This window comes from Lutjanus erythropterus, chromosome 20 (genome assembly GCF_056507025.1).
Source record: "Lutjanus erythropterus isolate fLutEry1 chromosome 20, fLutEry1.hap2, whole genome shotgun sequence".
Lineage (NCBI taxonomy): Eukaryota > Metazoa > Chordata > Actinopteri > Lutjaniformes > Lutjanidae > Lutjanus > Lutjanus erythropterus.
Window position 1 is genome coordinate 19,053,849 of NC_139336.1, and position 26,394 is coordinate 19,080,242.

General features: G+C 40.9%; 1 protein-coding gene across 2 annotated transcripts in view; it reads left to right on the forward strand.

Annotated features, from left to right (window-relative positions):
- unc5cb (unc-5 netrin receptor Cb) overlaps positions 1-26,394 on the forward strand; it is a 162,657-nt gene that overhangs the window by 122,824 nt on the left and 13,439 nt on the right. Inside the window, exons 5-10 of one of the 2 annotated variants that reach the window (XM_084745674.1) lie at positions 3,530-3,710; positions 6,892-7,059; positions 7,328-7,492; positions 14,451-14,507; positions 19,146-19,337; positions 21,694-22,056. In XM_084745674.1, the coding sequence (XP_084601800.1) occupies positions 3,530-3,710; positions 6,892-7,059; positions 7,328-7,492; positions 14,451-14,507; positions 19,146-19,337; positions 21,694-22,056 (1,126 nt within the window). The remainder of the gene's footprint in view (positions 1-3,529; positions 3,711-6,891; positions 7,060-7,327; positions 7,493-14,450; positions 14,508-19,145; positions 19,338-21,693; positions 22,057-26,394) is intronic. The other variant, XM_084745675.1, reaches the window with a different exon arrangement.

Below are 26,394 nucleotides of genomic sequence, written 5' to 3' on the forward strand. Positions count from 1 at the left end.
CACATGGTTCCCTATAAATTCCTCGAGTTGAATCATGTTCTTAAACTGAGACTGAAGTGTTATTTGCACCATCATTCTTACTGAATGTGTTTTTTACCTCTGCAGGTTTAAGTTCACAGACATTGACATTGTCAACAGAATGACAATGACAGTTGTCAATTTTGTGCAATTTTCTCACAATGTCTTTATTCACTGCCTAAATGGCATTAAGGCAGCAACTCCAACACATCTGCCATTAACTCCGATGAGATATTTGTTTTTTGTGTCTTCACTCTGCAGTTCTCATTGACTTGTGTAATAATGAAGCTGCATTCATTACGCGTCTGTTTATAAATTAAATTAAATCATCAACGGCTAATAGGAAAACACGCTTTTCTTTTTGTGCAGCAAGAGATACTCATAATGCTGTAGCGTCGTGTTGAGAGGAGTGAAGATGATGTCTCTGAGTGACTGACAGCGCGGCTTACGTCACGCAGCACTTTATTGCATTATGCTTGTGTGCGAGAGAGGTTTAATTTCAGCCAGTAGACGGATTCTGAGGGGAATCCTATCCTTCCTGGCTCCATGAGATTGATTCAGACGACACATGTTTATGGAGAAAAACACTCATAAGCACCAAATCAGCAGAGGATATACATCACGTTCGCAGAGGTTTACTGTAAGGCTCTGCTGATATTAAGTTTGCATGTAGTGTTTGTTCAGATGTAAGTCTGCCATGGGGATAAGTGTCTTATGAGCTGCACGATGCAAGTGTTGTATGCATTGATTTAAAGGAAGTGTGGTGGAAATATTTACATCCATGGTTTTGAATTAGGTTAATTTTTTAGTACACCACATCTCATTTAGAAACACATTCTGGTGGAAGGTAGTTCACACATTTTTGCTTGTTTTTTTGTTTCTTATGCATGCAGGTCTACGTACAAATAATGATTTGTTTTTCTTTTTTACAACCAGGTTGCTCTCTAAACTATGTCAAAGTCACCTTCCACTCACAAATATGTTTTTCTTCTTCTTACTACCGTTGAATGTTTGAGCTTCATTTTACAGAATGAGGTATGTGCAGAGCGTGACACTGGAAGGCTGTTTTCACATTCATCTGCTGAAAGTGGAAAGTTTCTCAGTGCTCATGGAAAAACTGATATTAGGGGGCAGACCTTTGAGTATGATTTGTAATTTTGCAAATAGTTTGCAAGTGAGCCGTCATCCAATTTACAACTTGTGCAAGTGTGATTTAGAAACTTGAAGCCACCAGTGCACATACACAAAAAATCACAAAATTTGCATATTCATAGATTCTCAAAGTTTTAATGAAGGTAGAAGGAGCAGATGCCTTTTAAGGATTTAAATGTGGTAATGTCCATGTCTCTTTTCAGAAAAAAAAAAACATATCAGACACACATTATTGTTCCATACAGATTTTTTGTATTTGTTTTAATACAGGGGTTCTCAAAGTGAGGTCCGCATCCCCATGGCAACCCTCAGAAACATTTTGTGGGCCCTCTGAATGTGTCTGAAACATATGCATTATATCTTAATCATTCCTTTTCAATACTTTTACTTTCAGGCTACATTATACACACCACCCAGCTACTGGGTCAACAACTTGTAGAAAGCGACCGTGTGCATGGCAACCTTGACAAATCGTTTCTTCAACACAGGGTTCTTCAGAAGCAAATGGTGTTGGGTAGAACATCAGCCCTTCAGGAGAACCCTTTTGGAACCCTTATTTCTATTCACAGCAGTGATCATATTCACTATGATCACTGCAGCCTCTTTGTAATCAATAATGACAGGGTGGTTCTCGTCAGGTTAGGAATGACAACTTGTAGAAAGCTACTGGTTGCATGGCAACTAGTGGCACCTCGCAAGTGTTGCATTAATTACATTTTGCACTCAGTGCTATTAGCTATAGTTAGCAATTCTGGTGTACATGTGGAAGTGACGTGGAAAAGCAAACATGGAAAAAGCACTGGATGTGTGAGGAGAAAATTAGTTTTTATGAAAAAAAATGGATCCAATCTTACTTTGACTTCAGATAAAGATCTGCGTTATCTGCAAATAGGTGAATTCAGCGCTAAAGGAATTTAATGTCAAAGCCATTAACAGTCCTAATTATAAATCCTACAACAAGTTCATGGGTTTTCTGTGTGCCCCTCAATCATATACTGACTCCTTGAGAACCCCTCTCTTAATTCATGTCTGGGGGGGATCTTTATATCTAAGCTGAAATAACTTTGTTGAAATGGCATAGAGTTGATATTTAAGTGCAACTAGTGTCAGTCAGTAATATAAGTTAAACTGATTGTTGTAACTAGGATCATTCTACGCTCTCTGACCTCAGGTATTTCGAGACACTGGTTCTGGCACATGACCTTGTAGCACAGCTCTCTACCCCCGTGTCTTTTCCCCTTTTTCTTGGTCTTGTTTTGTTGTTTGTGTAAGTTTGTTCTTACCCTCTCCAGTGTGTTCCCACTGGACAAGAGAGCAGCCATTCTTGCTGAGGTGTGACGCTGATGGCATCTTTGACATCTCAAGCTAACACAGGCACAAGTGAAGGTGGTGATGCATGTAACTCAGTGCGAGTCACAATCAGCCCATCTCCTCTTTTGAGAAACTTCTAACAAATGCTGCTTTTCCAACAATGGGCAAGTGTTGTACATCTCAGCGTCACTACACGCCGTCTCTGTGGTTTTTCTTAAGAAATCCAACAACAACAGTGCGCCCACACAGTGTTTTGTCTTGGCAGGCTTTATATCAGGTTATTGCCCCACTTTTTTGAGATACTTTATCTCTCCTGAGAAAGACTCTTTATAAACATCCCGCTTATCTTTGCCTGTACTGCTCCTTAGTGTCTTATCTCTTATCAGGCCCTGCTCCTTGTGGGATACCACAATACACAGGAAGTTAGTTATTTTCCAGTCCTCATCATTGGACAGCTTCTTTGAAGAAAACCAGAGAACCAGGAAACATTCTGAATCAAAGAGGCTTTAGAGTGTGGGGCGGCACGCGTTACTCTTTTCCAAACCTTTATACCTCTCGAAAAGAAAAAGGATCTTAGTGATTTACAGCCAAATAAAGGTTCTAAACGGTCCCCCGTTCTGTGATAGTGCCAGGAGTTCAATATCAGTATCATTTGGAGAAATGAAACTCATAAGGAAAGGTCAGAGAACCTCTCAGCTTCAGGAATTGTGGAGAGTTTTCTTTTCTCCGCTGCCTGGCAATGCTGCTGCTGTAGTGCTTTGTTCTAGGGGGAGAATAAAAAGAGCATGATAGATATTGACTTTTTGTAGCAGGACCTCAGAGACATAAACAATTGTGCCTCTAATCCTGGCACTCGCTGCTATTTGAGAGGTTAGGCGGAGACAAGAAAAACTATAGCTGTTTAAACACTTTACTGTGATTTCTCTGCAATTTAATGAGGTCAACCTGTCTTATATCCTCTCTTACAGCTTCTGTTTGAAATTGTCTCTGAGCTGTCTGTCTTTTCTCATTTTTTCATGTTGTGCTCCCTTCTTCCTCTCCTTCTCAGGTGGAGTGGTTGAAGAATGAGGAGGTTATTGATCCTGCGGATGACAGAAACTTCTACATCACTATTGACCACAACCTGATCATCAAACAGGCCCGCCTCTCTGACACGGCCAACTACACCTGTGTGGCTAAGAACATTGTGGCCAAGAGACGCAGCACCACCGCCACTGTTATCGTCTATGGTAAACTACATCAGCCAATATTTGTCTCACAGTTGTCCTTCTTTCTGGACTTAAAAGGTCTTTCTAACCCAGAGTTTCAGCTGAGACATATGTGCGAGCAGTGAGTTTGTTACGCTACATACATTTGCTATGTTCAATAAATGCTAACAACACAAAATAATAATAAACTTAGTAATTGTTATATCTTCAGCTGTCTCTAACAAAGATGCTCAAAAAACATCTTAAAAAAAGAAAATGTCAAAAAGAAAAATTCTTACACCTACTTTCATTTTTAAACAGTAAACCGCTCACCTTCAGTATTAAATTTTCTCTCTTTAACCGAACTAAGACAAACTTAGTTGCTTCGTTAACTCATCGTAAAATGTGCATTTCATTCAAACTTGACAAACTCCATGTTCGTCTATGTTAAAAAGAAAACCAAATTTTGACAGTGGTTAAAAGATGTTGCTGGAGGATCTGTAAAACCAACATATATAAAGTCATAGCTTGAGTTAGAGTTGATGGCTAATGTTAGCAAAACACTAGCTAACTAGCTAGCTAAAGATTTATGTTGATTAGCTAGGTAGTTAACCAGTGTTTTTGTTCGCTATTTTAAGATGTGACTATAAACAGTATATGTTCCCCAGCAACATCTTTTAACCGTTTTCAAAATGTGTTTGTCTTTTCAACATAAACAAGTAGCACATGGCATATCTGAGTCCAGGAAACAGGAAACGAGAAAGGTGGTCGAGGTTGCAAAAGGGGCGTGACTTAGGAATGGTCAATTGTCTTGTTAACTCTGACAGAAACAAAATCACCAAAATGTCTTGGTTAGTCACTCCACTGTTTCACCAATCAATCATTAATTCACTCAGTCTGATGTGACTCTACACTGTTTTCCTCTTCCTTTCGGTTCAGTCTGTCACTCAGTCTGTGAGAGTCTGTCACTTAGCTGTGGTCCTCGCTCATTCTACAGAGGCAGACCATTAAATTAGCAAAATAAAAAGACAAAAATTGCCCAAAACAAGCAAATCAGCTACGGCCTCACCATGGCCAATCACTGATAACCAGTTTGTCAAATTGCCCAACCCTCTATTACTGGCCACATGAGAGATCAGTAAAGTCAGACACTAGTGCACAGAAAAGGTGTTGAATTCCTGCAAGAAGTCAGCTCAACCCAGAATAAAACAAATTTGAAAGTCACTCTGCATAAAACAAATCCCTCTCTCACCCGCGGCGTGTAACAGTCACTCGTTTTGTTGCTGCCGGAAGGTGTGCAAAGACTGGAAGATTTGTGATTTTCTGAACTGTGAGCAAGGTGCTGATGTGGCTGAGCCATACTTAAAGAGACCCCCGCTGTGGTTTCACACAGACTCACCCACTGTCTCCCTAACATCAACCAACATGACTGTTATTGCACAGCAAGACTGCAAAGTTGAACTTCAACACCTGCTCGAGGCGATGCAAATTCAGACTGAATGAAAAGGCATGCATGTGGAAGAATATACACACACACAAGACCAAAGTGAACAGATGCTTGAAACTGATACTTTCACCAGGGTTAAAGGGATAGTTCCGATTATTTGGAGTGGGCTTGTATTAAGTACTATGCGATAGTTATTGTATTATCTACAGTAGATAGCAGTCAGCACACCCCAAGTTTGGAGACACAGAGAAATTAACATATGATGGTGCCCAAAGTGAAACATTGTGATTGATAATGATATTATTGTTTTCACCCTTCGGGGTGACTGTCCAACATACATCCCCATACTGGTTTAAAAGGGTCTTTGTCTCTACACCACATGTCCATAACTTGGTTGTGTTTAGCGATCTGAAGTTAGCTGACTAGCTATATTGCTGATGCTAAGCTAAGAAAATAATTGCACAAATAACAAAAGCACGACAAAAAATCGACAATGGCATTGTCCATCAGCTCTACCCTGTTTTAGCCACTGAAAAAAAAAGCCCACATAAAAAAGTCAATATCAGTTTAAGTATACATTATATATTTTTACATCATAAACCCAAGAGAGCAGATTTCAGAGACAAGGGTTTCTTTGATATCAGCTCATCCTTGAGAGAAAGCACAACAAGCCTCTACAAGCTCCCCTATAAAGTAGTATGAGAAACCCAATGGATAAGAGAGAGTTGTGTCTGATACTAGTGAGAAAAAAGTGAGAACGCCAGGCAGTATGTTTTTAGCCCAGAGGTTTCCAGCCCAACACGCCACAAGGACACTGGAAACAGGAGTACAAGCTGGCAACAAAGGAGAAAAAAACTGGGAGAGAGACTGCGAGAAAGAGGGAGATAGATCCATAATCCATGGAGGAAAGAAAGCAGACAGTAAAGAAACGTGGGGCTTTGGCAGTCTGGCCCCCAGAGTCCAATATTTTGGGGCTTCACTCATAAGCATGTCACATTTGAAAGTCAGAGGCTCCGAGGGGCCCAGTTGCACCATCTCAAATGCCACAGACTTGTTCTCAGCCACAAGCCCTGGTGTCACTGTGCACTGGATTTAGTCGCTGACAGAGATGGATGAGAGAGGGAAGAGAGGCATTAAGAGGAATCAGTGAATGGAAAATGCAGCAATCTGACCAGAATTTACTGTCTGGCTGCGAGGCAAAGTAACGACCCGAGACTGCAGGGTCAAAACACAAAAAGTCTCTGTATACATTTTACAGTGGGGCAGATGACCGGGCATTGAGATGTCTAAAACCAAAGGGATTCCAGTTCATGATGTACTGATGAGCAATAGTGGAAGTAACGAACTCGAACTCAAATTACTAATTAGTTATTTAGTCATTAGTTTAGGGAGGTACTTTTACTTTCATTGGGTGTTTTTTCCAAGTTTGTATATGTACTTTTACTACTTACTTATACTACTTAGTTAATTTTAAAATCATAATTGAGTACAACATACAGACAAAAACCACTCTTCAGCACTCTTCTTACTTGTAGTTGAGTAATATTTCAGTAATGTAACAGTATTTCTACTTAAGTACATATTGTCAGTACTCTTAACACCACTGCTGCTCATTTGGTGTGAAAGTTTGTGTTTTATTTCGTCTCGTTTCCATCCTTTTTGTAAATGCATTTTTAACTTTTTTTTTTTAAATGCTACATAAATTACCATTTTGTAAGAAATGATTTATATTTTAGTGAGTCATATTTTAACACATTTTATTACCATGTGTTCCAGTGAATGGGGGATGGTCGACATGGACAGAGTGGTCGGTGTGCAACAGCCGCTGTGGCCGTGGTTACCAGAAACGCACACGCAGCTGCACCAACCCCGCCCCACTCAACGGCGGCGCCATCTGTGAAGGGCAAGGCATCCAGAAGCTGGCATGTAATCCTCTCTGCCCAGGTATGGCATAAAAATTACAATCCACCCACTTAGAAGTGGGTGGAGAGGGTATAGGTGCACAAAAACGAAGTACATAAAATATGATACAACTCTCTGTTTGCATATTTCGCTCTGTTTGTGCCTCCACCCTTACGTGTGTGTCTCTCTCCCACATATCTCCCGCTGTCTCGAATCCACTCACCCACTCATGCACTCGTTTGTCTTCATCTTCTCATTTTGCCATTTTCATTCACTCTACCTTCGTCCGTCCTTGTCTGTTGTGTGGCAGTGGATGGCCTGTGGACAGAGTGGAGTAAGTGGTCCACCTGTGGGACAGAGTGCACCCACTGGAGGAGGAGAGAATGCAGCGCTCCGGCACCAAAAAACGGGGGAAAGGACTGTGAGGGCATGGTGCTGCAGTCCAAGAACTGCACGGATGGGCTGTGCATGCAGAGTGAGTACCCGACTAATCCTCTGCTACTCTCTCTGACCTGCCAACCAGAGACATCTCCTCACCCTTTGACCATGAGTTTCACTCTGCTCTCTCATCACCATGCTGTGTTTCACATCGCCACATAACACACCCGCCCTGTTGCCCGCTCACGCTGTTCCACTATCGCTCATACATAAACAAAAAGACATGCTAAAGCGCTTTTCTCTCTGTCTTTATTTACTTGCACATGCATAATACACAAAAGCTGTTAGATAAAAGTGACATAAAAGCAGAAAACCACTGCACATCTTTTCCTGTGTCAGCTGAAATATAAGTATATGTTAAAAGAGGACTTGGCCACATGGGGAAGCACTCTGAGTAATTATCCCTGTCACAAGCTGAGCATTTGGGAGTTATATTTAAAATAATAATAAGTGATTATATTGTAATTACATAAAGGGGGTCATGGCTACCAGGCTGCTTTGATTACTACCTTAATTTTAAAACTCTAGATTCCTCAGGTCCAATGAGAGGAAACACAAGGCCACAAACTGCTGGCAATTACATGTGTTGGAATGTGAGCAACTATTCTACATAATACTGCAATAATTTCAAAGTACACAAAAGCCTCCAGGATGCACCAGCTTTTTTTTCCCCATAAATCACAATTCCTCTATTGGTTTTACTGCTTTGTTTCTAACAAAAAAGGCCAAAGTCAGTTTGTGGTGCAGCCAGATATTTCTCTACAGGCAGCAAATTGTTTTCTGCTTCTCTTTCTTCCAGCAAGTTAAAAACAGCCACGCAGTTTATTTGAGCCAAAACTCCTGCTTCCCCTCCTTTATAATACATTCACAGATTGGAATCATGCTGCAGTTCCTCTGATGCACATTTGTGTGTGTGTGTGTGTGTGTGTGTGTGTGTGTGTGTGTGTGTGTGTGTGTGTGTGTGTGTGTGTGTGTGTGTGTGTGTGTGTGTGTGTGTGTTGTAGTGCGCACAATGGAGGTGAGTGTCCAGATATTCACCACCCTGCAGAACTGGCTCCTCAATCTCGCCACTCTGTGGAATTCCACAAAAGCTGAATAAAAGTTTGCAGAGACTCCTCCGGATCTGTGGACCAGCTTTCTTACCACACAATAGTCAAAGATTGTAGCTTGTTACACTATATCTTCTGAATAAATGAGCCTTGTTTTACCTTACACCACTTACTAGTTAAAAACTGTGAAGAAGTCACTAATGTCATGTTAAAAGGTTCTGGATCAGGATCTGCTGAAATAGGTGTTGGTAAAATCATGTGTTTTCTTGAATGTTTATATAACTACCACTATGCCGTTTTATGTCAGTTGCGTGACCATAGTGATGTGTTGAAGTATGTGACCCTTGCCCAATTAAATCCAGTCAGGAGATATTAGCTGTAATTTCAGGTGCAGGTCCCAAACAAAGGAATAGAGTTTTCGGTGCAAAATGCCTTCCTCCACCCAAAACTCTACCTGCTGTGGCTAGCCGACAGAAGCAGCCTGACTGACATTTTGTCTTCAGGCTGGTCCTCACTTCAGCTGTTTTAGTTTATCTTAGTCTCCCCACATCTTGCTCCAACTTTTTGTTTTAGTGTTTCCAAGACCCCAGTTGAAGTTTTCATCTGTCCAACTGAGCTACTCAAGTCTAGCTGAAGAAGTTAGTATAGCCAGATTAAATTTATTCAGCCACAATATCACAAGGACTCAACAAAAGCCGTCAGCCCAACTCTAACTTTCTCTGAGTACTGTGCTAGCAATGCCTGGGCCGGGTCTTGGCCCGGACTCAGCACTAAAACATGACCACAAGACCAGCTAGGAGGTCCTCACTGTTTGGCAACCAGCTGCTTCAATGGGGTCACCTGGTAGCGTAGCGGCCTGGAGAGTTCTTCATGGTGTAGTCATGGGCAAACAGGTCAACAGGCCTCAACACTGAACAAAAACTTTAGGATTGCTGGGTCTCATCTCTGCAATGCAGCGTCAACAATTGGAAAAAAAATCCACTTCCTTTCTGTGATTAAAGCCACTTTTCCACCACATGGTTCAGCTCAGCTCTACTCCTTTTTGGTTTTCCATTGTGAATAGTACCTCTTACTTTGTACACCTCAGTCAGTATTCCAAACAAACTGAGGCAATATTACATAAAAGGTGATGTGAAGACACTGCAGACCACTGATTGGTCAGAGGGAGTCATCACTAAAGTCACTCGTGCGTAGACCATCCTTTCAATATCTGCTGTTATAAGACGGGCATAGCTCCTTTAAGGAACAGGGCAGTGTGTAAGGTGTGTGCCAGTGAGCGAGTAAGAGAGCGAGCAGCAGGGAGTGATGTGAGTGTGAATGCCAGCAGAGCAGAGAAGAAGGTTTGTAGTGAAGTCAGTTTAGCAGTAACTGTATAGTGTGGGTTACAGTTTGTCAGTGAATAAAGGTTGCAGCTTCTCAAGAAAGCAAAAAGCAAAGCTCCCATCTGTTGTTTGCCAACTGCTAGAAGGAAAGAGGTTATCGCGTCGTCGTGTTGAAGATGATGTCAGGCAGTTTCACATGGTGTCACTATGGCGATCGGCTGAGAATCCCACCTACATTGCAGGAGTACTATTTAGTGATGAGCAAAGCAATTCTTCTCAGTATACTGAATCATTAGAATTTGCAGAATCAGGCAGAGTTGGTAATTTTTTTTTCCATTCTCTCCTCTAGTAGAGGGGTTAACAAAGCGGTTGCATTTTGGTCATTTTGCTAACAACAGGGATGGCATCTCTTCTCAAATCACCTTAATTACCCAAACATTGGCATCTCACCGTTTTTGTTTTGATAACTAAATCACATACCTCACCTCACTATCGTTCACTGACTTTTATTTTACTATTCGAGATATTTTATTCATTTTCTTTATTTTATATTCCTTATTAATCCTTCATTTACTCAGTTATTAGCAGACATATAGCGATAAATAAATGTCTTCGTTTATAAGCAAGACGTTGTCTGTGTGTGTTCTTTGAAGCAGAAGACAAAGGTCATTGTATCAGGAAAAAAAATCCAATTCATTCTTATGAGACCAGTCAGCTTAATGATTATTTTGGCTATTTATTTTTCTTCGAATTAAGGTGATGCCCCAACTTTAAAAAGGGCAAAGATTTCATTTTAAAGTAGTTATTCCCCTAAAGTGTTTACTGCAGTATTAAGCTACAGAGCATTTAATACCTTGAACTTCATCTACTAAAACCTTCTTTGCCCTCTTTTCTGTGCTTGTAATAACTTATGAAAGAGGGTGAGAAGGAGATAGCTGGAAAGACTGCGCAGTAACCGAGTTACAAAAATCCTCTCCAATGAACATCTTTGAAGGCGTTAGGCTGCACGCTGTCACAGATGCCTCCATCGGGTGTATAACCTACTACAGATGGTGATTGTGACACTAATAATATAACAGAGGCTCGGCTGCTGGATGTCTAGAATTTGGTACAGCTGGCCGTCACTGTGTGCAGCTGATGTGAGATTTTGCTGCACCATGGGGTTGTAAACTGCTACCTGCAGTGTGGTGTCGACATGATGTACTATAGGTTATGGTTGACATCACATCAGCGGTCAATATGCATCTTTAGACGCAGCTGGCTGATGGATTTGCATGTCTACGTCCAATGTAAACCGTACTGTATGTCCATATGTACTGAAGACTGACAAGAAACTATGACTTCAGTGTTCAGTGATTTCATTCAGCATCAGAGGAAGGCATTAGCTGATATTATAACCAAGGTCATATGTCTGCAGTGTGTAGCAACATCAGGGAGCAATCTACAAGGAAACTGGCGCTTATTTGTCTTATTCATCTTATTTCATTTCCATCTGCAGCACAACATACGTTCACCCACCCCACTGCACGCCCTCTGCGACTCCTATCTCCGAAGCATTAGTTCTCAGTGGATTGATGGCCAGTTTGCAGAGAATATAAAGCCATAATGATATAGATTTAGGATCATTTCAGGAATTGATTTTTTTGGAAGCTAAGAGGGTGAAGCCACTTATGTCAATGCTAATGACCATTTCCACTAGCATTTAGGAGAGCGGCCCATTATCTAAAAGCTCACATTATGGCAAATATGATTGGGAATGGAAGTTGTGTGCAATCTGAACTCACCTCGGACCGCTGATCTGCTCCCTCCAGTGCAGGGCTGGGATCTGGGCAAACATGTGTCTCTGGATTCCATTGCAGCTTGATCTTATTTTCGGTTGTTTGAATTTATTTAAATCATTTCAATTGCAATCCATCGCTGAAATCTGACAAAGGAATTCGATATAGCCAGAGCTGGAAATAGAACTCCTTATGCTCAGCCCTCCATCGCTGCACCCTGTGAAAACACAACTGACCCGAGTCAAAAAGGAAAAAGTTGTGTTATAATTTACTTTAGAGCTTGTTTATCACATTTGGACTGCCCGGGAGTTTGGGGGTTGGATGTAACAAAGTTAAGCACCTACAGATTGATCTGGAGAGGCTGCACTCTGCCTGCTCAGATAGAACTTCCCAACTCTAACACAAGTGTATAGTTTTCACAGTTCACTGAGGCTGACCTGACTAAATCTCTCCTTTGCGCTCCCTCTGTGGTCTGTCTGCCTGGATTCTGACGTTGTTTTCCAAGCCTTTGGTAACCCCGCTCTCAGACATGACATTTTCTTGACATATTGATGTAGAGAAAGGGGAGCGCCTACTCCAGCGAGGGCAAATGCTTTATTGCAATCAGACAACAGAGACTGGAGAATCACAACTCTAAGGTTCACTAAAGCCTCACAAGAACACAAGGTTATTTACACTACATACAACAAAGTTTTTATTAAATGGAATTATACCATGGACTGGCTGAATACTTGATTTTGATGGCTGCAGGGTGTTCATTAATTCTGGATAATGGACAACTGCTAAGTAGTTCCAGTGAAACTGTCTGTTCAGCGCTCTGGCAGTGTAGCAGCAAACTGTATCTGAAATGCCAAAGACCGAGAGAACATACTGATACTTTGCATCACAATAGCACTGTCTCCCAACCTATTTACTATTTAACTTGCTGCAGCCAACAGTACACATGGCATATCATTGTGCGTGAAAATCTTTGTATTGATTGATATCATGATATTGACTTCTATTGAATCTTGCTAGCATAACAGTAGCTTTCTGGCTCATAGCCGAGTCAAAGAGTTCAATGAGCTGAGTGGGCTACTTTTGCCAAGTTGTATTTAAGATTCATCCTAGGTTTGGGGGGTATAAAGATATTATGGTATACTAGGTACACTCTTTCTATTAAACTGATACAGAGTTGTTGTATTGAGGTGATGTATTGTAGTGTGCTGCTTGCGCCACTAGAGGTCAGTCTTTATACTGGTGACAAGGCAAAGCAACTGAAAAATGTGTCTGCCAGTTTTAAGTATTTTGGGTTTTTGTCCCGATGATAAAGGTGAGCAAGCATACACTGCAGACTACTGATTGGTCAGAGTAGTGTAATGCGTAACTTTAGCGGGTGACTTGAGAGTGTGAGAGGGAGTGAGTGGCAGAGAGTGATGGTAAATGTACGCTGAGTAGAGGAAAATGTGAGCAGTGAAGTTGTCAGTCTGGCCGTAGGCTAAATGTACAGTGTGAGTGTGAGTTTGTCAGTGAATAAAGGCTGCGGTTTCTCAAGACCAAAGCGAAACCCCAGAGTGGGTGTGTGTGATTTCCCAACTGCAGGAATAGCATCATCTAGTTCATCCTCTTTATTGGAATTGTGAACAGTGTTTCCATTTGATTTGACCCTTATTGGATGGTAATTATTGTTCTAGATATTAGTCAGAATGTATTAAATTTGATTCCAGAACACATGAAAAAAATATTAACCTTTGGCTGCTTTAATGATGACGTCTCTTTTTCTAGACAACAGTATTTTTCTCTCAGGTTGGAAATCTGCCATATTCAAGGAAGTAATGGCTGAAACACAGACAATGATTTCCTGTCCCCCTGCCTCCTCAGCTCCGTGTTGTCAGGAAAGAATAATCTTTGTCTGTCTGGGCCTCTGAGGTTTCCCTCTGGAGCCCACCCACCGAAGCATGCTTTGACTCTGGCTATACCGTGTGCAGACGGATGGATGAACAGAAACTCTACGGGATGGGTTCAAACGGGCCATCAGTTAGACCGACCCTGACAGTCACCTCCCCCTGCTCAGGCCCGGCCTCCCCCTTGCCTGATTACATGTACACACCAGCCCCATCTATCACGCCATTGATTTTCCTGTCGGTCCACTTGTCTGCTCGTGGCTCTCTCCCTCTCCAATAAGGACTTCATTGTTTGTATAGTTGTTTATGGATGTCCCAGGGAGACTGAATATTATGTGTACTAGAGTACTGGCCCTGGCTGCTATTCTACGCTTCTTTCTGCTTCCACTTCAACACAGAACCTGCGCACCCAGAAGCCTAGTTGAAGCCAAAAAACATCTGCAATTTTACTCCAAATATCTGTCCTTCAACCCTTTTTTTTTTCTTTTAAATTTCCTGCTTTCCAAACATAATCGTTCCTTTCATCCCGTGCACCACCCTCTCCATCCACCTTCCAGTGACAGATGCAAGGCTGTTGGTTCTATTGACTCTGTTGGAGCCCACACTTTATCAGCCCCTCCATTCCCCCTCACCTGCCAGCATCAGTCCTGCTGCTGGCTGAGGCACTAAGCCAAGTTGATGGATCACGCCACTCCCTCACAGAACCTGCATGCCCCCCCCACCCCTACTCCTCTCATCCATCTCTATACTCTATACACAGATCTGGAGGAGGAGGGGCCAAATCAAGAAAGATCACTTCCCCGTGTCATCACTCCTACTCATGAGTTTGTTGCTGTCTCATTTGTTGAGTTTGTTTTTCTGTTGGCTTAAATTTGATTTTCATCATCCCTCTCCCATCACCCCCCCCCCCCACCCCCCCACCCCCTCTCTCCCTCCCATCCACAATCCCCTCCTCTCTTCAAGGTTCCTTATATCAGAAGTCCTCTGAGGCAAAAGACAAGAGTGATTTTGGAAATTCATGTGAGTTATTGTTTTTTTTTTTAATCATTTTGTTTTTACATTATTTCTGCATTCATTCTCATGTCTGTCTTTGTCTCTAATCTTTACTGACAAGATGTACAAAAGGAGTTAGCAGTCACTCATAGTCCGAGATAAATTTTTAGAAAATATTACTCTTTTGCAAACAGAAGGTGGTATTTTTTTTTCTCTAAAGACATAAAACAATAAGGTAACACTTTATGGTGAGGGTACATGGATTCTCATTATTCCACAAAGAAACAAAATCTTTTTGAAGCTCAAACTCAGTCAAAACAGCAACACAAAATTATAAAATGCACAGAGTATTGATAAATGTCAGTAAGAATGAGAAACCTTGTGTCCTTTTCAGTACCACCCAAAAATGATATAACATAGAGTTCATTCATTGAGACAGACATGTACGATGTTTGTGTGGGGAATTGCTAAGATTGGTGGAACTCGTGGGAAGCTACGATTATTGGTCAAATTTGTGGAGAAGTTGTGTTGACTAGACAAAATTGCTGGGTGGTGCAGAATTCACAGAGATTGGTTGAATTGGCATTAATTGTTGCAATCATATGTGTTGGCCATTTGTTGCTAATACATACTGGATAAATAGAAATTTGTTTTTCTTAACTAAATAAAATTATGATGTAATTTACATTTTTTCTCAAACACATAATGTCTAGATATAAAGGAGGACTGGCTTTATTTTAAGGACAGCAAACTTGATGATGTCATGAGGAAGTAGTTCATCGTGATTATAATACTTGGAATTTAACAGAATGCATGTGCACGGCTGTGGCTGGTCAGTGTTTTTGTCCCTGTCCCTTTTTGACTTGCAGACTATGAAAAAGACATGAACAGCATTAATAACTCAGAAAGCATGATTGAAACACCTTAATGAACATTAGCATTAATTAACGTATTGTTCTTGCATTAAGTTATTCATGAGATACTGTTCCATGAAGTATGAATTCATGATAATTCATGTACCCTTACTATAAAGTGTTACGAACAAAACAAGAATATGTTAGCCATTGTTCTTTCATATGCATCTGTTTCATTACTGCTACTCTGGGTTTTGTTTTGTTTTTCACAGATAACCACCTCTGGGCATTTCCTCTTTTGATTTCTTGCTCTGTCCTCTTTCATATTGTACCTCTGCTAGCCAGCTGCCTGTTCACAGCCATGTTACCACTTTCTAACTCAGCGCTGACACTGCCCTTTACCCTCTTGCTCCTGATGAACTTCAGCCTGACACTTTGCCTCGCCGCCAGCTCAGGCAAAGAATTTAACCCGCTGCTGCGCTCTCTGTATCCCTCTACTATTTTTCTCTCTGTGTGTCTCACCCTGCCTCTGTAAATCTCTGCATCCTCGCGGAGAATAGAGTGTTCAATAATCCTTTTCATTTCCATTTCTTGTACTTTTCCTTCCCCGACAATGGCTCATGTTCAAAGGGATGTATTAATCTAAGTGATACATTTTAATGCGTACACTTAGCAGGTTGCTGCCTTTATCATCAAAGCGTGGATGGAAGATTGTTCGACTGAGGGGATATATGTTAAATAACTGCGGGGAAGCTTGGCAGAGGAAGGCACAGTGAAATTACATTTTCAGACTTTCATCATTGGCCCCCTGCTCTGTTTTCTGTTCATGTCTGCTAGAGGAAGGATTAGAGGCCGAACATATATGAGAATATATCTTGACATTCCTCTTTAATGTGATGTCTCAGTTAAGGTTGAATAGAGAGGGCTGGGCCACACACGTCCTTCCTTGGGGACTGAGGGAAATAGAGTCTTTGAAATGACTACATACAGTATGACATCCCCCCTGCCTATTTAAACGTGGCCATTCAGTATAGCTAAAGAAAGGAACAACTTTTCTCTTGTAATTACTATGTTTATACTGCGAGCAAAAGGGGATGCCCCGGTGAAGGTCATCCTGTACCGAATTTCATTTCAATTTTAAACAGACTGAACAAACATACTGAATGGTGTACTTGTTTAATTAAATTTAAAAAGCTATTTCTCCCTATCAGTTGTAACTAGGGGAAAATGAGGCAACACACTTTTACCCTTGAAAACCAAGGATGTGATGAAAAAAAACACACACACACAACTTGTAGCTTTCAGTCACAAACGACTCCCCTCTCTTGGTTTTCTCCCTCCACTCCTTTCTCCTCCATTGTGCAGGAGAACACAAGAGACACAGATTGAGTACCATCTGCATCCCCGAGACACATGAGGCTAATTTACACAAATCCTTGCCCATCATGCGTGCCCTGACACTGCTGCGTACGGATCTGTGGCTGATGCTGCCATCTACTGGTGCACAGTCTGCTCCATTTGCATACTCAAAATGGCATTTATCTTTTATCTAAATAACTTTATTCTCTAAATAAAAAATGTGTTTATATTCCTGGTACAGTGTTGCCTCTGGATAACATACCCATTTTTGTCCTTTTATGCTCACACAATGCACCCTCAATTGTGATGCAATTAAAAAAAAAAAAAAAAAAAAAAGAGGCAGCGCACTGAGGAAAGCAGCAGCATTTTACTTTGCCCTGTGACTCTCTGGAGGTCATATAAAATCCTTTCTTCTTTTTTTTTTGTGCAGCCTTCCTCACATGGTTCAGCTCCATCATCTCTCCCCACAGAAATGAGTCTGAGTACATCCTCAGTCATTTTACAGTCTGGGAAAAATGCATTCACAATAACAAATGAGCAAAGTTTAATTTTGGATCTTTTATTGTACTTTATTTGATCATTTTATTACATAAAATAAACACACGCTTTGCTTCACGTCGGGGTCCTGCATCACCCTGTCAGGGTTTATTTCTCTATGGAGTCCCGCTCGCCCTACATTAACCCTTACTTATTACATGGCTTTGTTAAATACTCAGTTCTGATTGGTCAGTTACAGCATTCTAAGGTCTGTTATTTCTGTATAGCAGACCATTGCTATGTACAAGAGGCTGTTGCTATGAAGACCAGACCGTTACTATGGACACAGTTCTGACCAAAGACTCTGGTGGAGCAATAAAGTCATCTTTAAATCCACAATCCATAATCACTTCAAAATTAATGTTTTGTATCAAATTATAGTATTTTTTGGGAAATAACCATGTAATAAGCAGGATATTGTACAGTCATTGCTATAGAATAATGACCCACTGTACCTTATTCCTTACTGACAAAACATTAAAATGTCACCGTTAAAATTACATACTGTTCAAAAGCATAACAGTCATCATAATTTTCTTTTGAACTATTTTATTTTATTTTCAGTCATAAACAGCGAGCCGAAGGTGGCAACAATACAACAAATGGCTGCAACATACTGTATGTCTAGAAAGACACACACCAGGAAGCTGAAAACAAGCATTTAGATGTAACACATGATAGTTTGGTCTGATAGAGTGTTGATGTAAAGTTTGCTGAAAATGCTTACACTCTTTAAAGGAAAAATCTGTAATTTACTGTATTTTATCATAAAATAACCATGATATGTCATCAGAGATTAGGGACACATGCTAAATTGAACTGTACTGTATTCTCTGACAACAATGCAATAGCTGTGTTGTCCTCCTTTCAAATTTATAAATATTTCTTCTTTCTTTTCTTTATGTTTACTTGGACTCTACAGTACTGTACTATACAGTGTGTATTCACATAGAACAATGCACAGACGCAGGCTCACACATGCCTTGTGGCGTTTAACCACCTCTAAAAGAAGAGTTTCACCCCATTTGTCAACTTGGTGACAGTGAAGGACATTCTTTACCAAACACTACAGAGAGTTCAGACTGTCAGTAGGCATCCATTAGAAGGTCTGATCTGTAATGCGTGCCTGTCTGAGTCTGCGTTTCCATGCCAGGCCTACTAATCACAGAGGTTTCTCCAGCTGGAAAGTGGACAGAAAGACTCTGGGAGGGAGACAGAGATGAAAGACAATTTGAGAAATGCAAGCTATGTCTAGATCTTATCTTCAGTGTGTAAGAACAAAGACAGAGACAGACTCTGAACTCCACCACAGAGCACAGTAATTTGAAGATGAAAACATCTATATCTCCTTCTTCACAACTTTTGATCTTGCTTCTGAGCCTGCTTGTTAGGACAGTGTGTCATTGGGTTGCGCTGGAGCAGCCGTCCCTATTAATTGCGCCGTTGTTCACCGAGTTCATCATCATTATCCTTACGTTCTTAGCTTCTTATTATCTTTACGATGCAAAGTATAAAAAGACCCTCCCACGCGCAACACAACATGGCTTCATGCAAGAAATATGAATCTATGACTTTGTAAAAGACCCAATGTTATGTGTCACTCTCAGTTCTCCACGGTGCTGTACATGCATCATTATCCCTTTTTTACTTTTAACAATTAAGAGTGTCCTATATTATTTCATCAACACCCAGATGGGATATACTGTACGCATTTATTTCCCAGTAGATGGTTATTAATATCCGGCTCAATCTCAAACCAGGATATTAGTCTGCTGATAATGGCTTCATCACAACTCCGGCATATTGAGAAAGAAAGCTTAACACTATTGATGTGAACTTATGAGATCCTAAAAGACTATTCTTCTCTCTGTCTTTTGTTCCTCTCCTCCGACCCCCTCCCTTCTCCCTCCTCCAGTGGCCCCCAGTACAGACAGTGTAGCTCTGTATGTGGGCATTGTCATCGCGGTGATCATGTGCATGGTCATCTCCGTCGCCGTGACGCTCTTCATCTACAGGAAGAACCACCGTGACTTTGACTCCGACATCATTGATACCTCCGCCCTCAACGGAGGCTTCCAGCCAGTCAGCATCAAGACTGCCCGCAAAGGTGGGGCATGGAACGTGTGTTTTTGTGTGTGTTTGCCAACATGTGTGAGTGTGTGTCAGTGTGCAGATGTTTTATGTCTATGTTTTCAGACACATTCATGATTCTTTTCCTTTCACACCACCTACAGATACCAAAATGTTGCTGTTATCATCATCTTACTAAACACTGGAACTGCCCGAATTCCATAACTACTAGAATGGCCATAAGCAGTGTATTTGACCTTTGACCTTGACTTCAAAATCTATTGTCTCTCATGATAAATACCAGAAATAAATGTCAGACTAAGAGATTAATGCATTTATTGTCTTTTTAAAAATGAAATAACACCAAAATGTACATTTGAGATGTATGTAGAGATGTATTTATATATTTATCAATATGCATGTCATCATGTGTAGTAAACAATAATGATTACATATAATCATTGCAGTATTTTTCAGTAGAATAATAACCATCAGTGATCCAATTCAAATTTTAGATTAATCAAGAATTATTCAAAGCAACAAACTACTACTACTTCTACTGTTAAAGGCAAGTTCTTCTGGATTTCCCCAACAAACAATGCATTGACTCTTTCAAAATAATCACACTCAATTATCACTCATAAACCATCAGGAGTGTGTGGCAGTGCTTGGATCCACAGAGAACCTTCCCACTGCCTGTGCCTTTCTGTTTCCTTATTATTTTGATGTGGTCGGATGCCTCACCAACCCAAGAAACAACCATCATCGGAAAATGACTGTATTTTTTGTAAAATTACCTAAGTTTTGATTGACATCAGTATATTATTTATGATTTAAACAAAAGTTAATAACTTTTGGCACTTGACAGTTGGTGCCAAAAAAAAAAACGTCCAGTCTCCTGGCCTTGATGTTACACTTGTGTTGTCGGTGATTGGGAGTCTCGTGCTTTAGCAGCCCATAGTATTAACCTGCTAAGATGTGTTTGACTCAGCTGCTCTGGCAGCAGATGTGTCTTTGTGATGATGTGAATGTAAATGTGCCATTTTGACTGCGGATGAGCTTGTGAGAGAAGCACAGACAGCAGACAGACAGCATGCTTGTGCGGGCGAGGTGATGAAACTATTAAAATGCTTGTCGCTGTGATGGGAGGCCAAACTATGCCCCTTCATTAAGGCATAATAAGGCCAGTCTGTATGTTGCATATTAAGCTGTAATTAGATTTGGACTGGTGACGCAGGACTTCAAAGTAAGACCACGGGGATGAGGACAGGTGGCAGCGAGCTGGACAAAAAGACAGCAGGGAAACAGACACATCAGAGTAATTGTGTTGTAAATAGTCAGTTGGAGATTTTGGGAACAGGGAAAAGAAAAACTGTGAAAAAAGAGAAAACAACAACTGAAACAGACAGCAGAGTTAGGAAAAAACAATTGTAAATACAGTTCAATTCACAACCACAAACAATTATTTTTATTATCAGTTAGTCTGTTGATCATTTTCTTGATTAATCGATTTGTTGTCCATAAAATGTCAGAAATGGTGAAAAACGTTGATCACTGTTTCCCAGAGCTCAAGGTGATGATGTCCACAAATGTCTTGTTTGGCCCACAGCCCAAAGATATTCTGTTTACTTTTAATACACAACATTTCAGTCAAGGATGTTCTTCAGGTATGAGACATACAGACAGTTTCTAAAAGTTTGATAATGTCAGGTTGCCACAACAGACATCTCAATGTCAGCTTTACATCAAAAATGACATAATTGGCCAAATGGCATGTAATGACAGCAGTTATAGACATTTATAAAGATTGATTCATGTTCATGACAGTGTAATGACAATCTTATGAACACCCCTTTGAATAAAGTACTACAAACTGATGTTTACATTGTTAATATTAATTTGACAAAAACACAAGCACTTCTACTACTACAACTACAACTACTGTAGTACAACTAAATAAATATTTTTTTCCAGCCATCGACTTTTGTGACTTTCGCTGACATTTGTATCATTTATAAAGTTTGTGGAGGAGCTGGAGGACAGAGAGCTCCCACAGCCATCGCTCCACCCACTCAGCCCAGCTATCGAACATTCATCCTTGTACCTACCGGGTAAACCGAGTGTTAGTGATGCCATCTGTTACTCATGAATCACAGCTGCGCCTTTAACTTCTCTGACTGAGTAATGGTTCTTGGTGGTGAAGTGGACTTCCCTAATGAGTGAGAAACAAATGAGTAAAACCAGGCAGCAGTCCTGCTGACTGCTGCCAACACTCCATCTCTTCATGGATATTTTGGTTTCAAGTTACCAGTTCTCCGCACTCACAGTTGGAAATGACCACAATACTTCTCTAGGACTCTGCTAAACTGATGTTACTTTATTTTCTCTTCCAGCTGATCTCCTAACAGCGCCCCCTGACCTGACCTCAGCGGCCGCTATGTACCGCGGCCCCGTTTACGCCCTCCATGATGTGGCTGACAAAATCCCTATGACCAATTCCCCTCTGCTGGACCCGCTCCCCAACCTGAAGATTAAGGTGTACAACTCCTCAGGCTTAGTGACTCCACAGGATGACCTGGGAGGGGAATTTTCCTCCAAACTGTCACCAAAGCTGCCGCACTGTCTTCTGGACAACAGTGACAGCACGATGGGCCGTCGCACGCAGACCCAGACGCTGCTCCGCACCAGGGATCCGTCCTGCACCGCGCTGGGCTCCTTCAGCTCCCAGGGGGGACATCTAATCGTGCCCAACTCAGGTACTGTACCAAACAATGAGAGGGAATGTTTATCACATGTGTGAGTGATTCAGGACATATTCATATTTTCAAATGCAGCAAAATCTGTTGCATATTTTAAAATATGCAGGAAAGGGTTAGGGTTGTATAACAAAGGAGTAAATGAGTTCTGATTGACCAGAGAGAGAGAGAGGGAGAGAGAGACGCTACTTCAAGCGAAGTTGTCACAGTTCATCCTAAAAGACATTTGTTGTCTTTTATCTGTTTTGATTGGAGCTGCATGTGTTCATTCACTCAGTGGCTCTCCTTTCAGATGCTTCATGTGCTCTCTTTGTGTGTATCTCAGTGTGAGAACGTGACTGTGTTTGCACGTGTGTGTAGTGAAAAGATAAACTCCTCTCCACTGGCAAGGAGAACAGATCCATCAGCTCTTCCCATGTGCTCTGAAGGGGCAACTCTTCATGCATTCATATTAGGCTGCAGATGATATTCTCAGCCCACAATGTTTCCCTTAAAGGGCAACTCCATGTTTTCTGGGGTTTACAAATGGAAACTCAGACCTAGGGGGTCAGCCACGTAATGCAGAAACTTACATCAGGTCACATGGGAGAACGATTTTAGTAGGACCTAGAAAAAAAGAAGTTGACACTAAATTGTTGTTCAGAAATGAATACATAACTAACACTGCTGGAAAGCTAAAGAATTATATAAAAACCTAAAAATAAACTAAAAAATAATGGATCCGCCCTTTAAGATCCTGTGTAATGAGGTTTTGAAAGTTTGAACTATTTCTTCACGGGGTGAAGTAGTTTCCTGATTGCCCAGCAACCTCACAGTGGCAACACGACTTCACCAGGAAATCACTGTGCCTGACAAAGAAAAGGTCGGGCACATAAGCCCCAATAAAAAAGCAGCTTATCATTTTTACGCTCGTTTTTACTGTAGACAATATAATAAATAGTGGACGGAGCCTCCAGGACATCACCTATAGGTTTCCGAAGTGTTTGCTGGCTCTGGCTGTCACCGTCTTGGCAGTGCCTGACTCAGCTAATTTTGAGGTGAGGGGGTTGAATGAAGCAACTGCCTAGCAGCTGGACGTCTGTGACAGTATTCATCTGTCACTTAAATGGATAGCCCACCTAAACCTGACAATTCAGTCAGTATCTACCTCATGCCAATTGAAGGTCAGGTTTACTTTTTTTTAGTCTACAAAACACTGCTGTAGTTTCACTGTAAGATAGCAATGCAGAATCTCCCAAACAATTAAAGTGAGTAATGACCAGTTTTCAAACGGAAAAAACAACCTAAAAAAATGTCATTTCCACCGTGTTTTTAGCCTAAATCTTTGCTGCAAGAAAGCAAATTTCCCCAAAATGTCTTAGAGATAGGATAAGTAGGATTTGTCCAAGCTGTTTGTAAATGCACCAGAAAGACGGTTGATTGTTGGGTTGGTAAAGTGTCTTGAACACAGCAAAATAATGAGAAGGGTCTGTGCAGATGCAGACACCACCACACACTTTGAGTGTGCATGAGTGAAGATTGAAAGGGATTATGTTCACTATACACTGTTTTTTGTCTTGTTTTGTAGGAAAATGTTGTATATTATGTCTTTAACTATCACTTAAAGATTGATCCCTCAACAGAAAATACATCTCATTAAGGAGGTAATGGTAATATTTCATGGGACCTTTAAAGTGAAAATCCACCTTAACAGAGAACATTCATAAAGGGATTTGTGGGCCTAGTGTCATGGAAAGAAATGTCACACTGCTAAGATTAAGACAAGTTATGAGTGAAGAAAGTCACTTTATAGACTTGCTCCATAAGTCAGTAAATAATAGAGACGTGGGAATATTAAAACTTAGTCATAAAGAGCTTTTTATTAAAATGAAAAAACCCCATTAGATATCAAATCTGAAACAAGCATGTACAATAGCAGCTACTGTTGGTATGTTTGTTCTTAACTTTAAAAGAGTGTCACAATATAAACCCATTTTTATGTATAAATACAGTAAAAACTGTCTTCTAGATATATGAGATATGAGCTATTATACCTGACCATCTTTACCAGGATTACCTTAACACACACAGATGTGACTTTGAAATATTATGCTAAACCATATGTAACTTATCAGCTTATCCACTACACGCAGTGACAAGGGCTGACGGATACCTGAGGTGCACCAGACGTACTGACGTAGAGGTGTACTGTTTCAGGCAGCTTACATTAGCCGTGCTGTCCTCACTTCAAACACATGTGGGCTGTTTGTAACACGCCACAGATGCATGTTGACAGGCTTAGACAAACTAGCAGAGACATTAAAGGATACAGCGACTTCTCAAGTTTCTTAAGTTTTTCTTTTTTCATTTTGATTCCTGTAAAAATGTTCTCAGCTGCTGCTCGCGCTTAGCCACCTCATCATGTTACATAGGCAGAGGGAGACGGAAAGAGCACATTTGATATTTGATCTGTTCATGTGTCTGGGTAATGAAATATTTTGTGGCACACTGTCAGTGTGGCTGTTTGGTATTTTGCATCTTAAAATGCATTTCCCATCTCTTTGAAGCTTTGCTATGAGGGAGAGTGGCAGTGTGCGAGACGTCCCCGTGGCAGAGTTGTGATTGCCTCGCTAGCTAGCAAGAGAAGCTGTCTGTCACCTTTTGAAAAGTTCAGTACAAGGACATGGGAAATCAATGAGCTATCTGAGAAACCCCCTCCAGAGAGAAAAACAGTGTGTGTTTGTGTGTGCATGCATGTGCATGTGCATGTGCGTGTGCATGTGCGTACGTGAGGGAGTGTGGGGGGTAGGGTCCTAAAAAACACATCGGACAGGACATCATATCAAATCAATCTGAGATGGAAAAATGTAAATCATGCTGGCTGGAGCAATATGAGAATGTTATGAAGAGTAGAGAGATCATTGATTTTAGAAATGAAATGTCACATCATTTCCTGATGCCATAGGAGAAGGCAGTAAAGTGTCATAGTTTTTATATGTGGGACTGATAGGAAGTGAGATTATTGCTATACTTCTCTAAGGAAACTAATTATCATGTTTCACTGGGCCTTTAACTCCTCTTTACTTATGCAGTAATGGCAGTAATGCATTAAGATATCCATTACTAGAACAGCACACTCAGTAGAGTGCAGATCCCTGCCAGGCAACCGATGGTGAAGCACCTGCTGCAATGCCAACACAACTGCCAGATGCAACCAGCAGAGATTTGCAAAGTTCCACCAACACGATCATGACCCCCACATACAGTGTCTCTAGCTGAAACAAGATCAGAAACTGAAGCAGTGAAGTCAGTGTGTCAGTTAATAAACGCTACAGCAAAGACCAAGAAGAATCTTACCTGTTATTTCCCAACTGCTGGCAAACTAATTCTAACGTTAGCATCGTCCCTTTACAAGGTTGGCTCTGGTGTGATCGTATCCCTTTCAGGGTAATGAGCTAAACCTTGTGGTAGGCATCACATGACCATGGTGCAGAGAGCCTAAGTCATGCCCCTCCTGTGTGCCCCATTTGACCTAAAGTCAGGAGAAATGTGACCATTAGTCTATGGAGAAATTATTTTTTGATTCCATTTGAACTGTGCCACGAATTACACATAAGTTGTTTGTCAACTTTTGAAACGTAATTTTACAGTCAAGAAAGTTTCAGTTTGTGGTGGGTTTGTTGAAATTTAGTTTAGTTTTGAGTGAAACGGCTCAGTCAACTATACCTCTCATCTCGCACAATATATTCATCAGTACCGTGTTTTATCTAGCAAACTTCTGCTGTTTTTATCAGCCATGAAGAGAAGGAACGAGTAAGACCCGTTGCTGTGTGACTACATCCTGACACAAAAACAAAAAAACAAAAAAACACAAGGCATTGTACCTTCAGTGGTTAATTTAGCTGTTGGAGAGAGAAAGTCATGATGTCATATATGCGACTTTTGTAGTCTTTCTAATTGCGTATCTACGTGATTCAACAGTTTTAAGACAAACTTTGATTGTCTTAACTTGTCTCTCACCATAGACTGCAGTTAATATTTTTTCCAAAGTTAGGTCCCATGATGGTCCACTGGAATGGGCGAGACGTATATATTTGTACTGTGTACCATAGTAGGTTTGTAGCTGAGATTCACCTTGTAAATATACATATACATCCTCTCTCTCTGCCCATACACGTTTTTTTGTCTGTTTGTTTTATGCTGGTCTGATGTCCCTATCTGTGCTCTCACTGACTTTAAATTTAGCAGTAGAAGCATATTCAACAGAATCATGACAGGTATTGGCAGCACAAATAGTTGTAAAGACTCCTCTGTTCTATCTGACAACTTATAACTCTTACATATTCTTGTTTGTTTGTG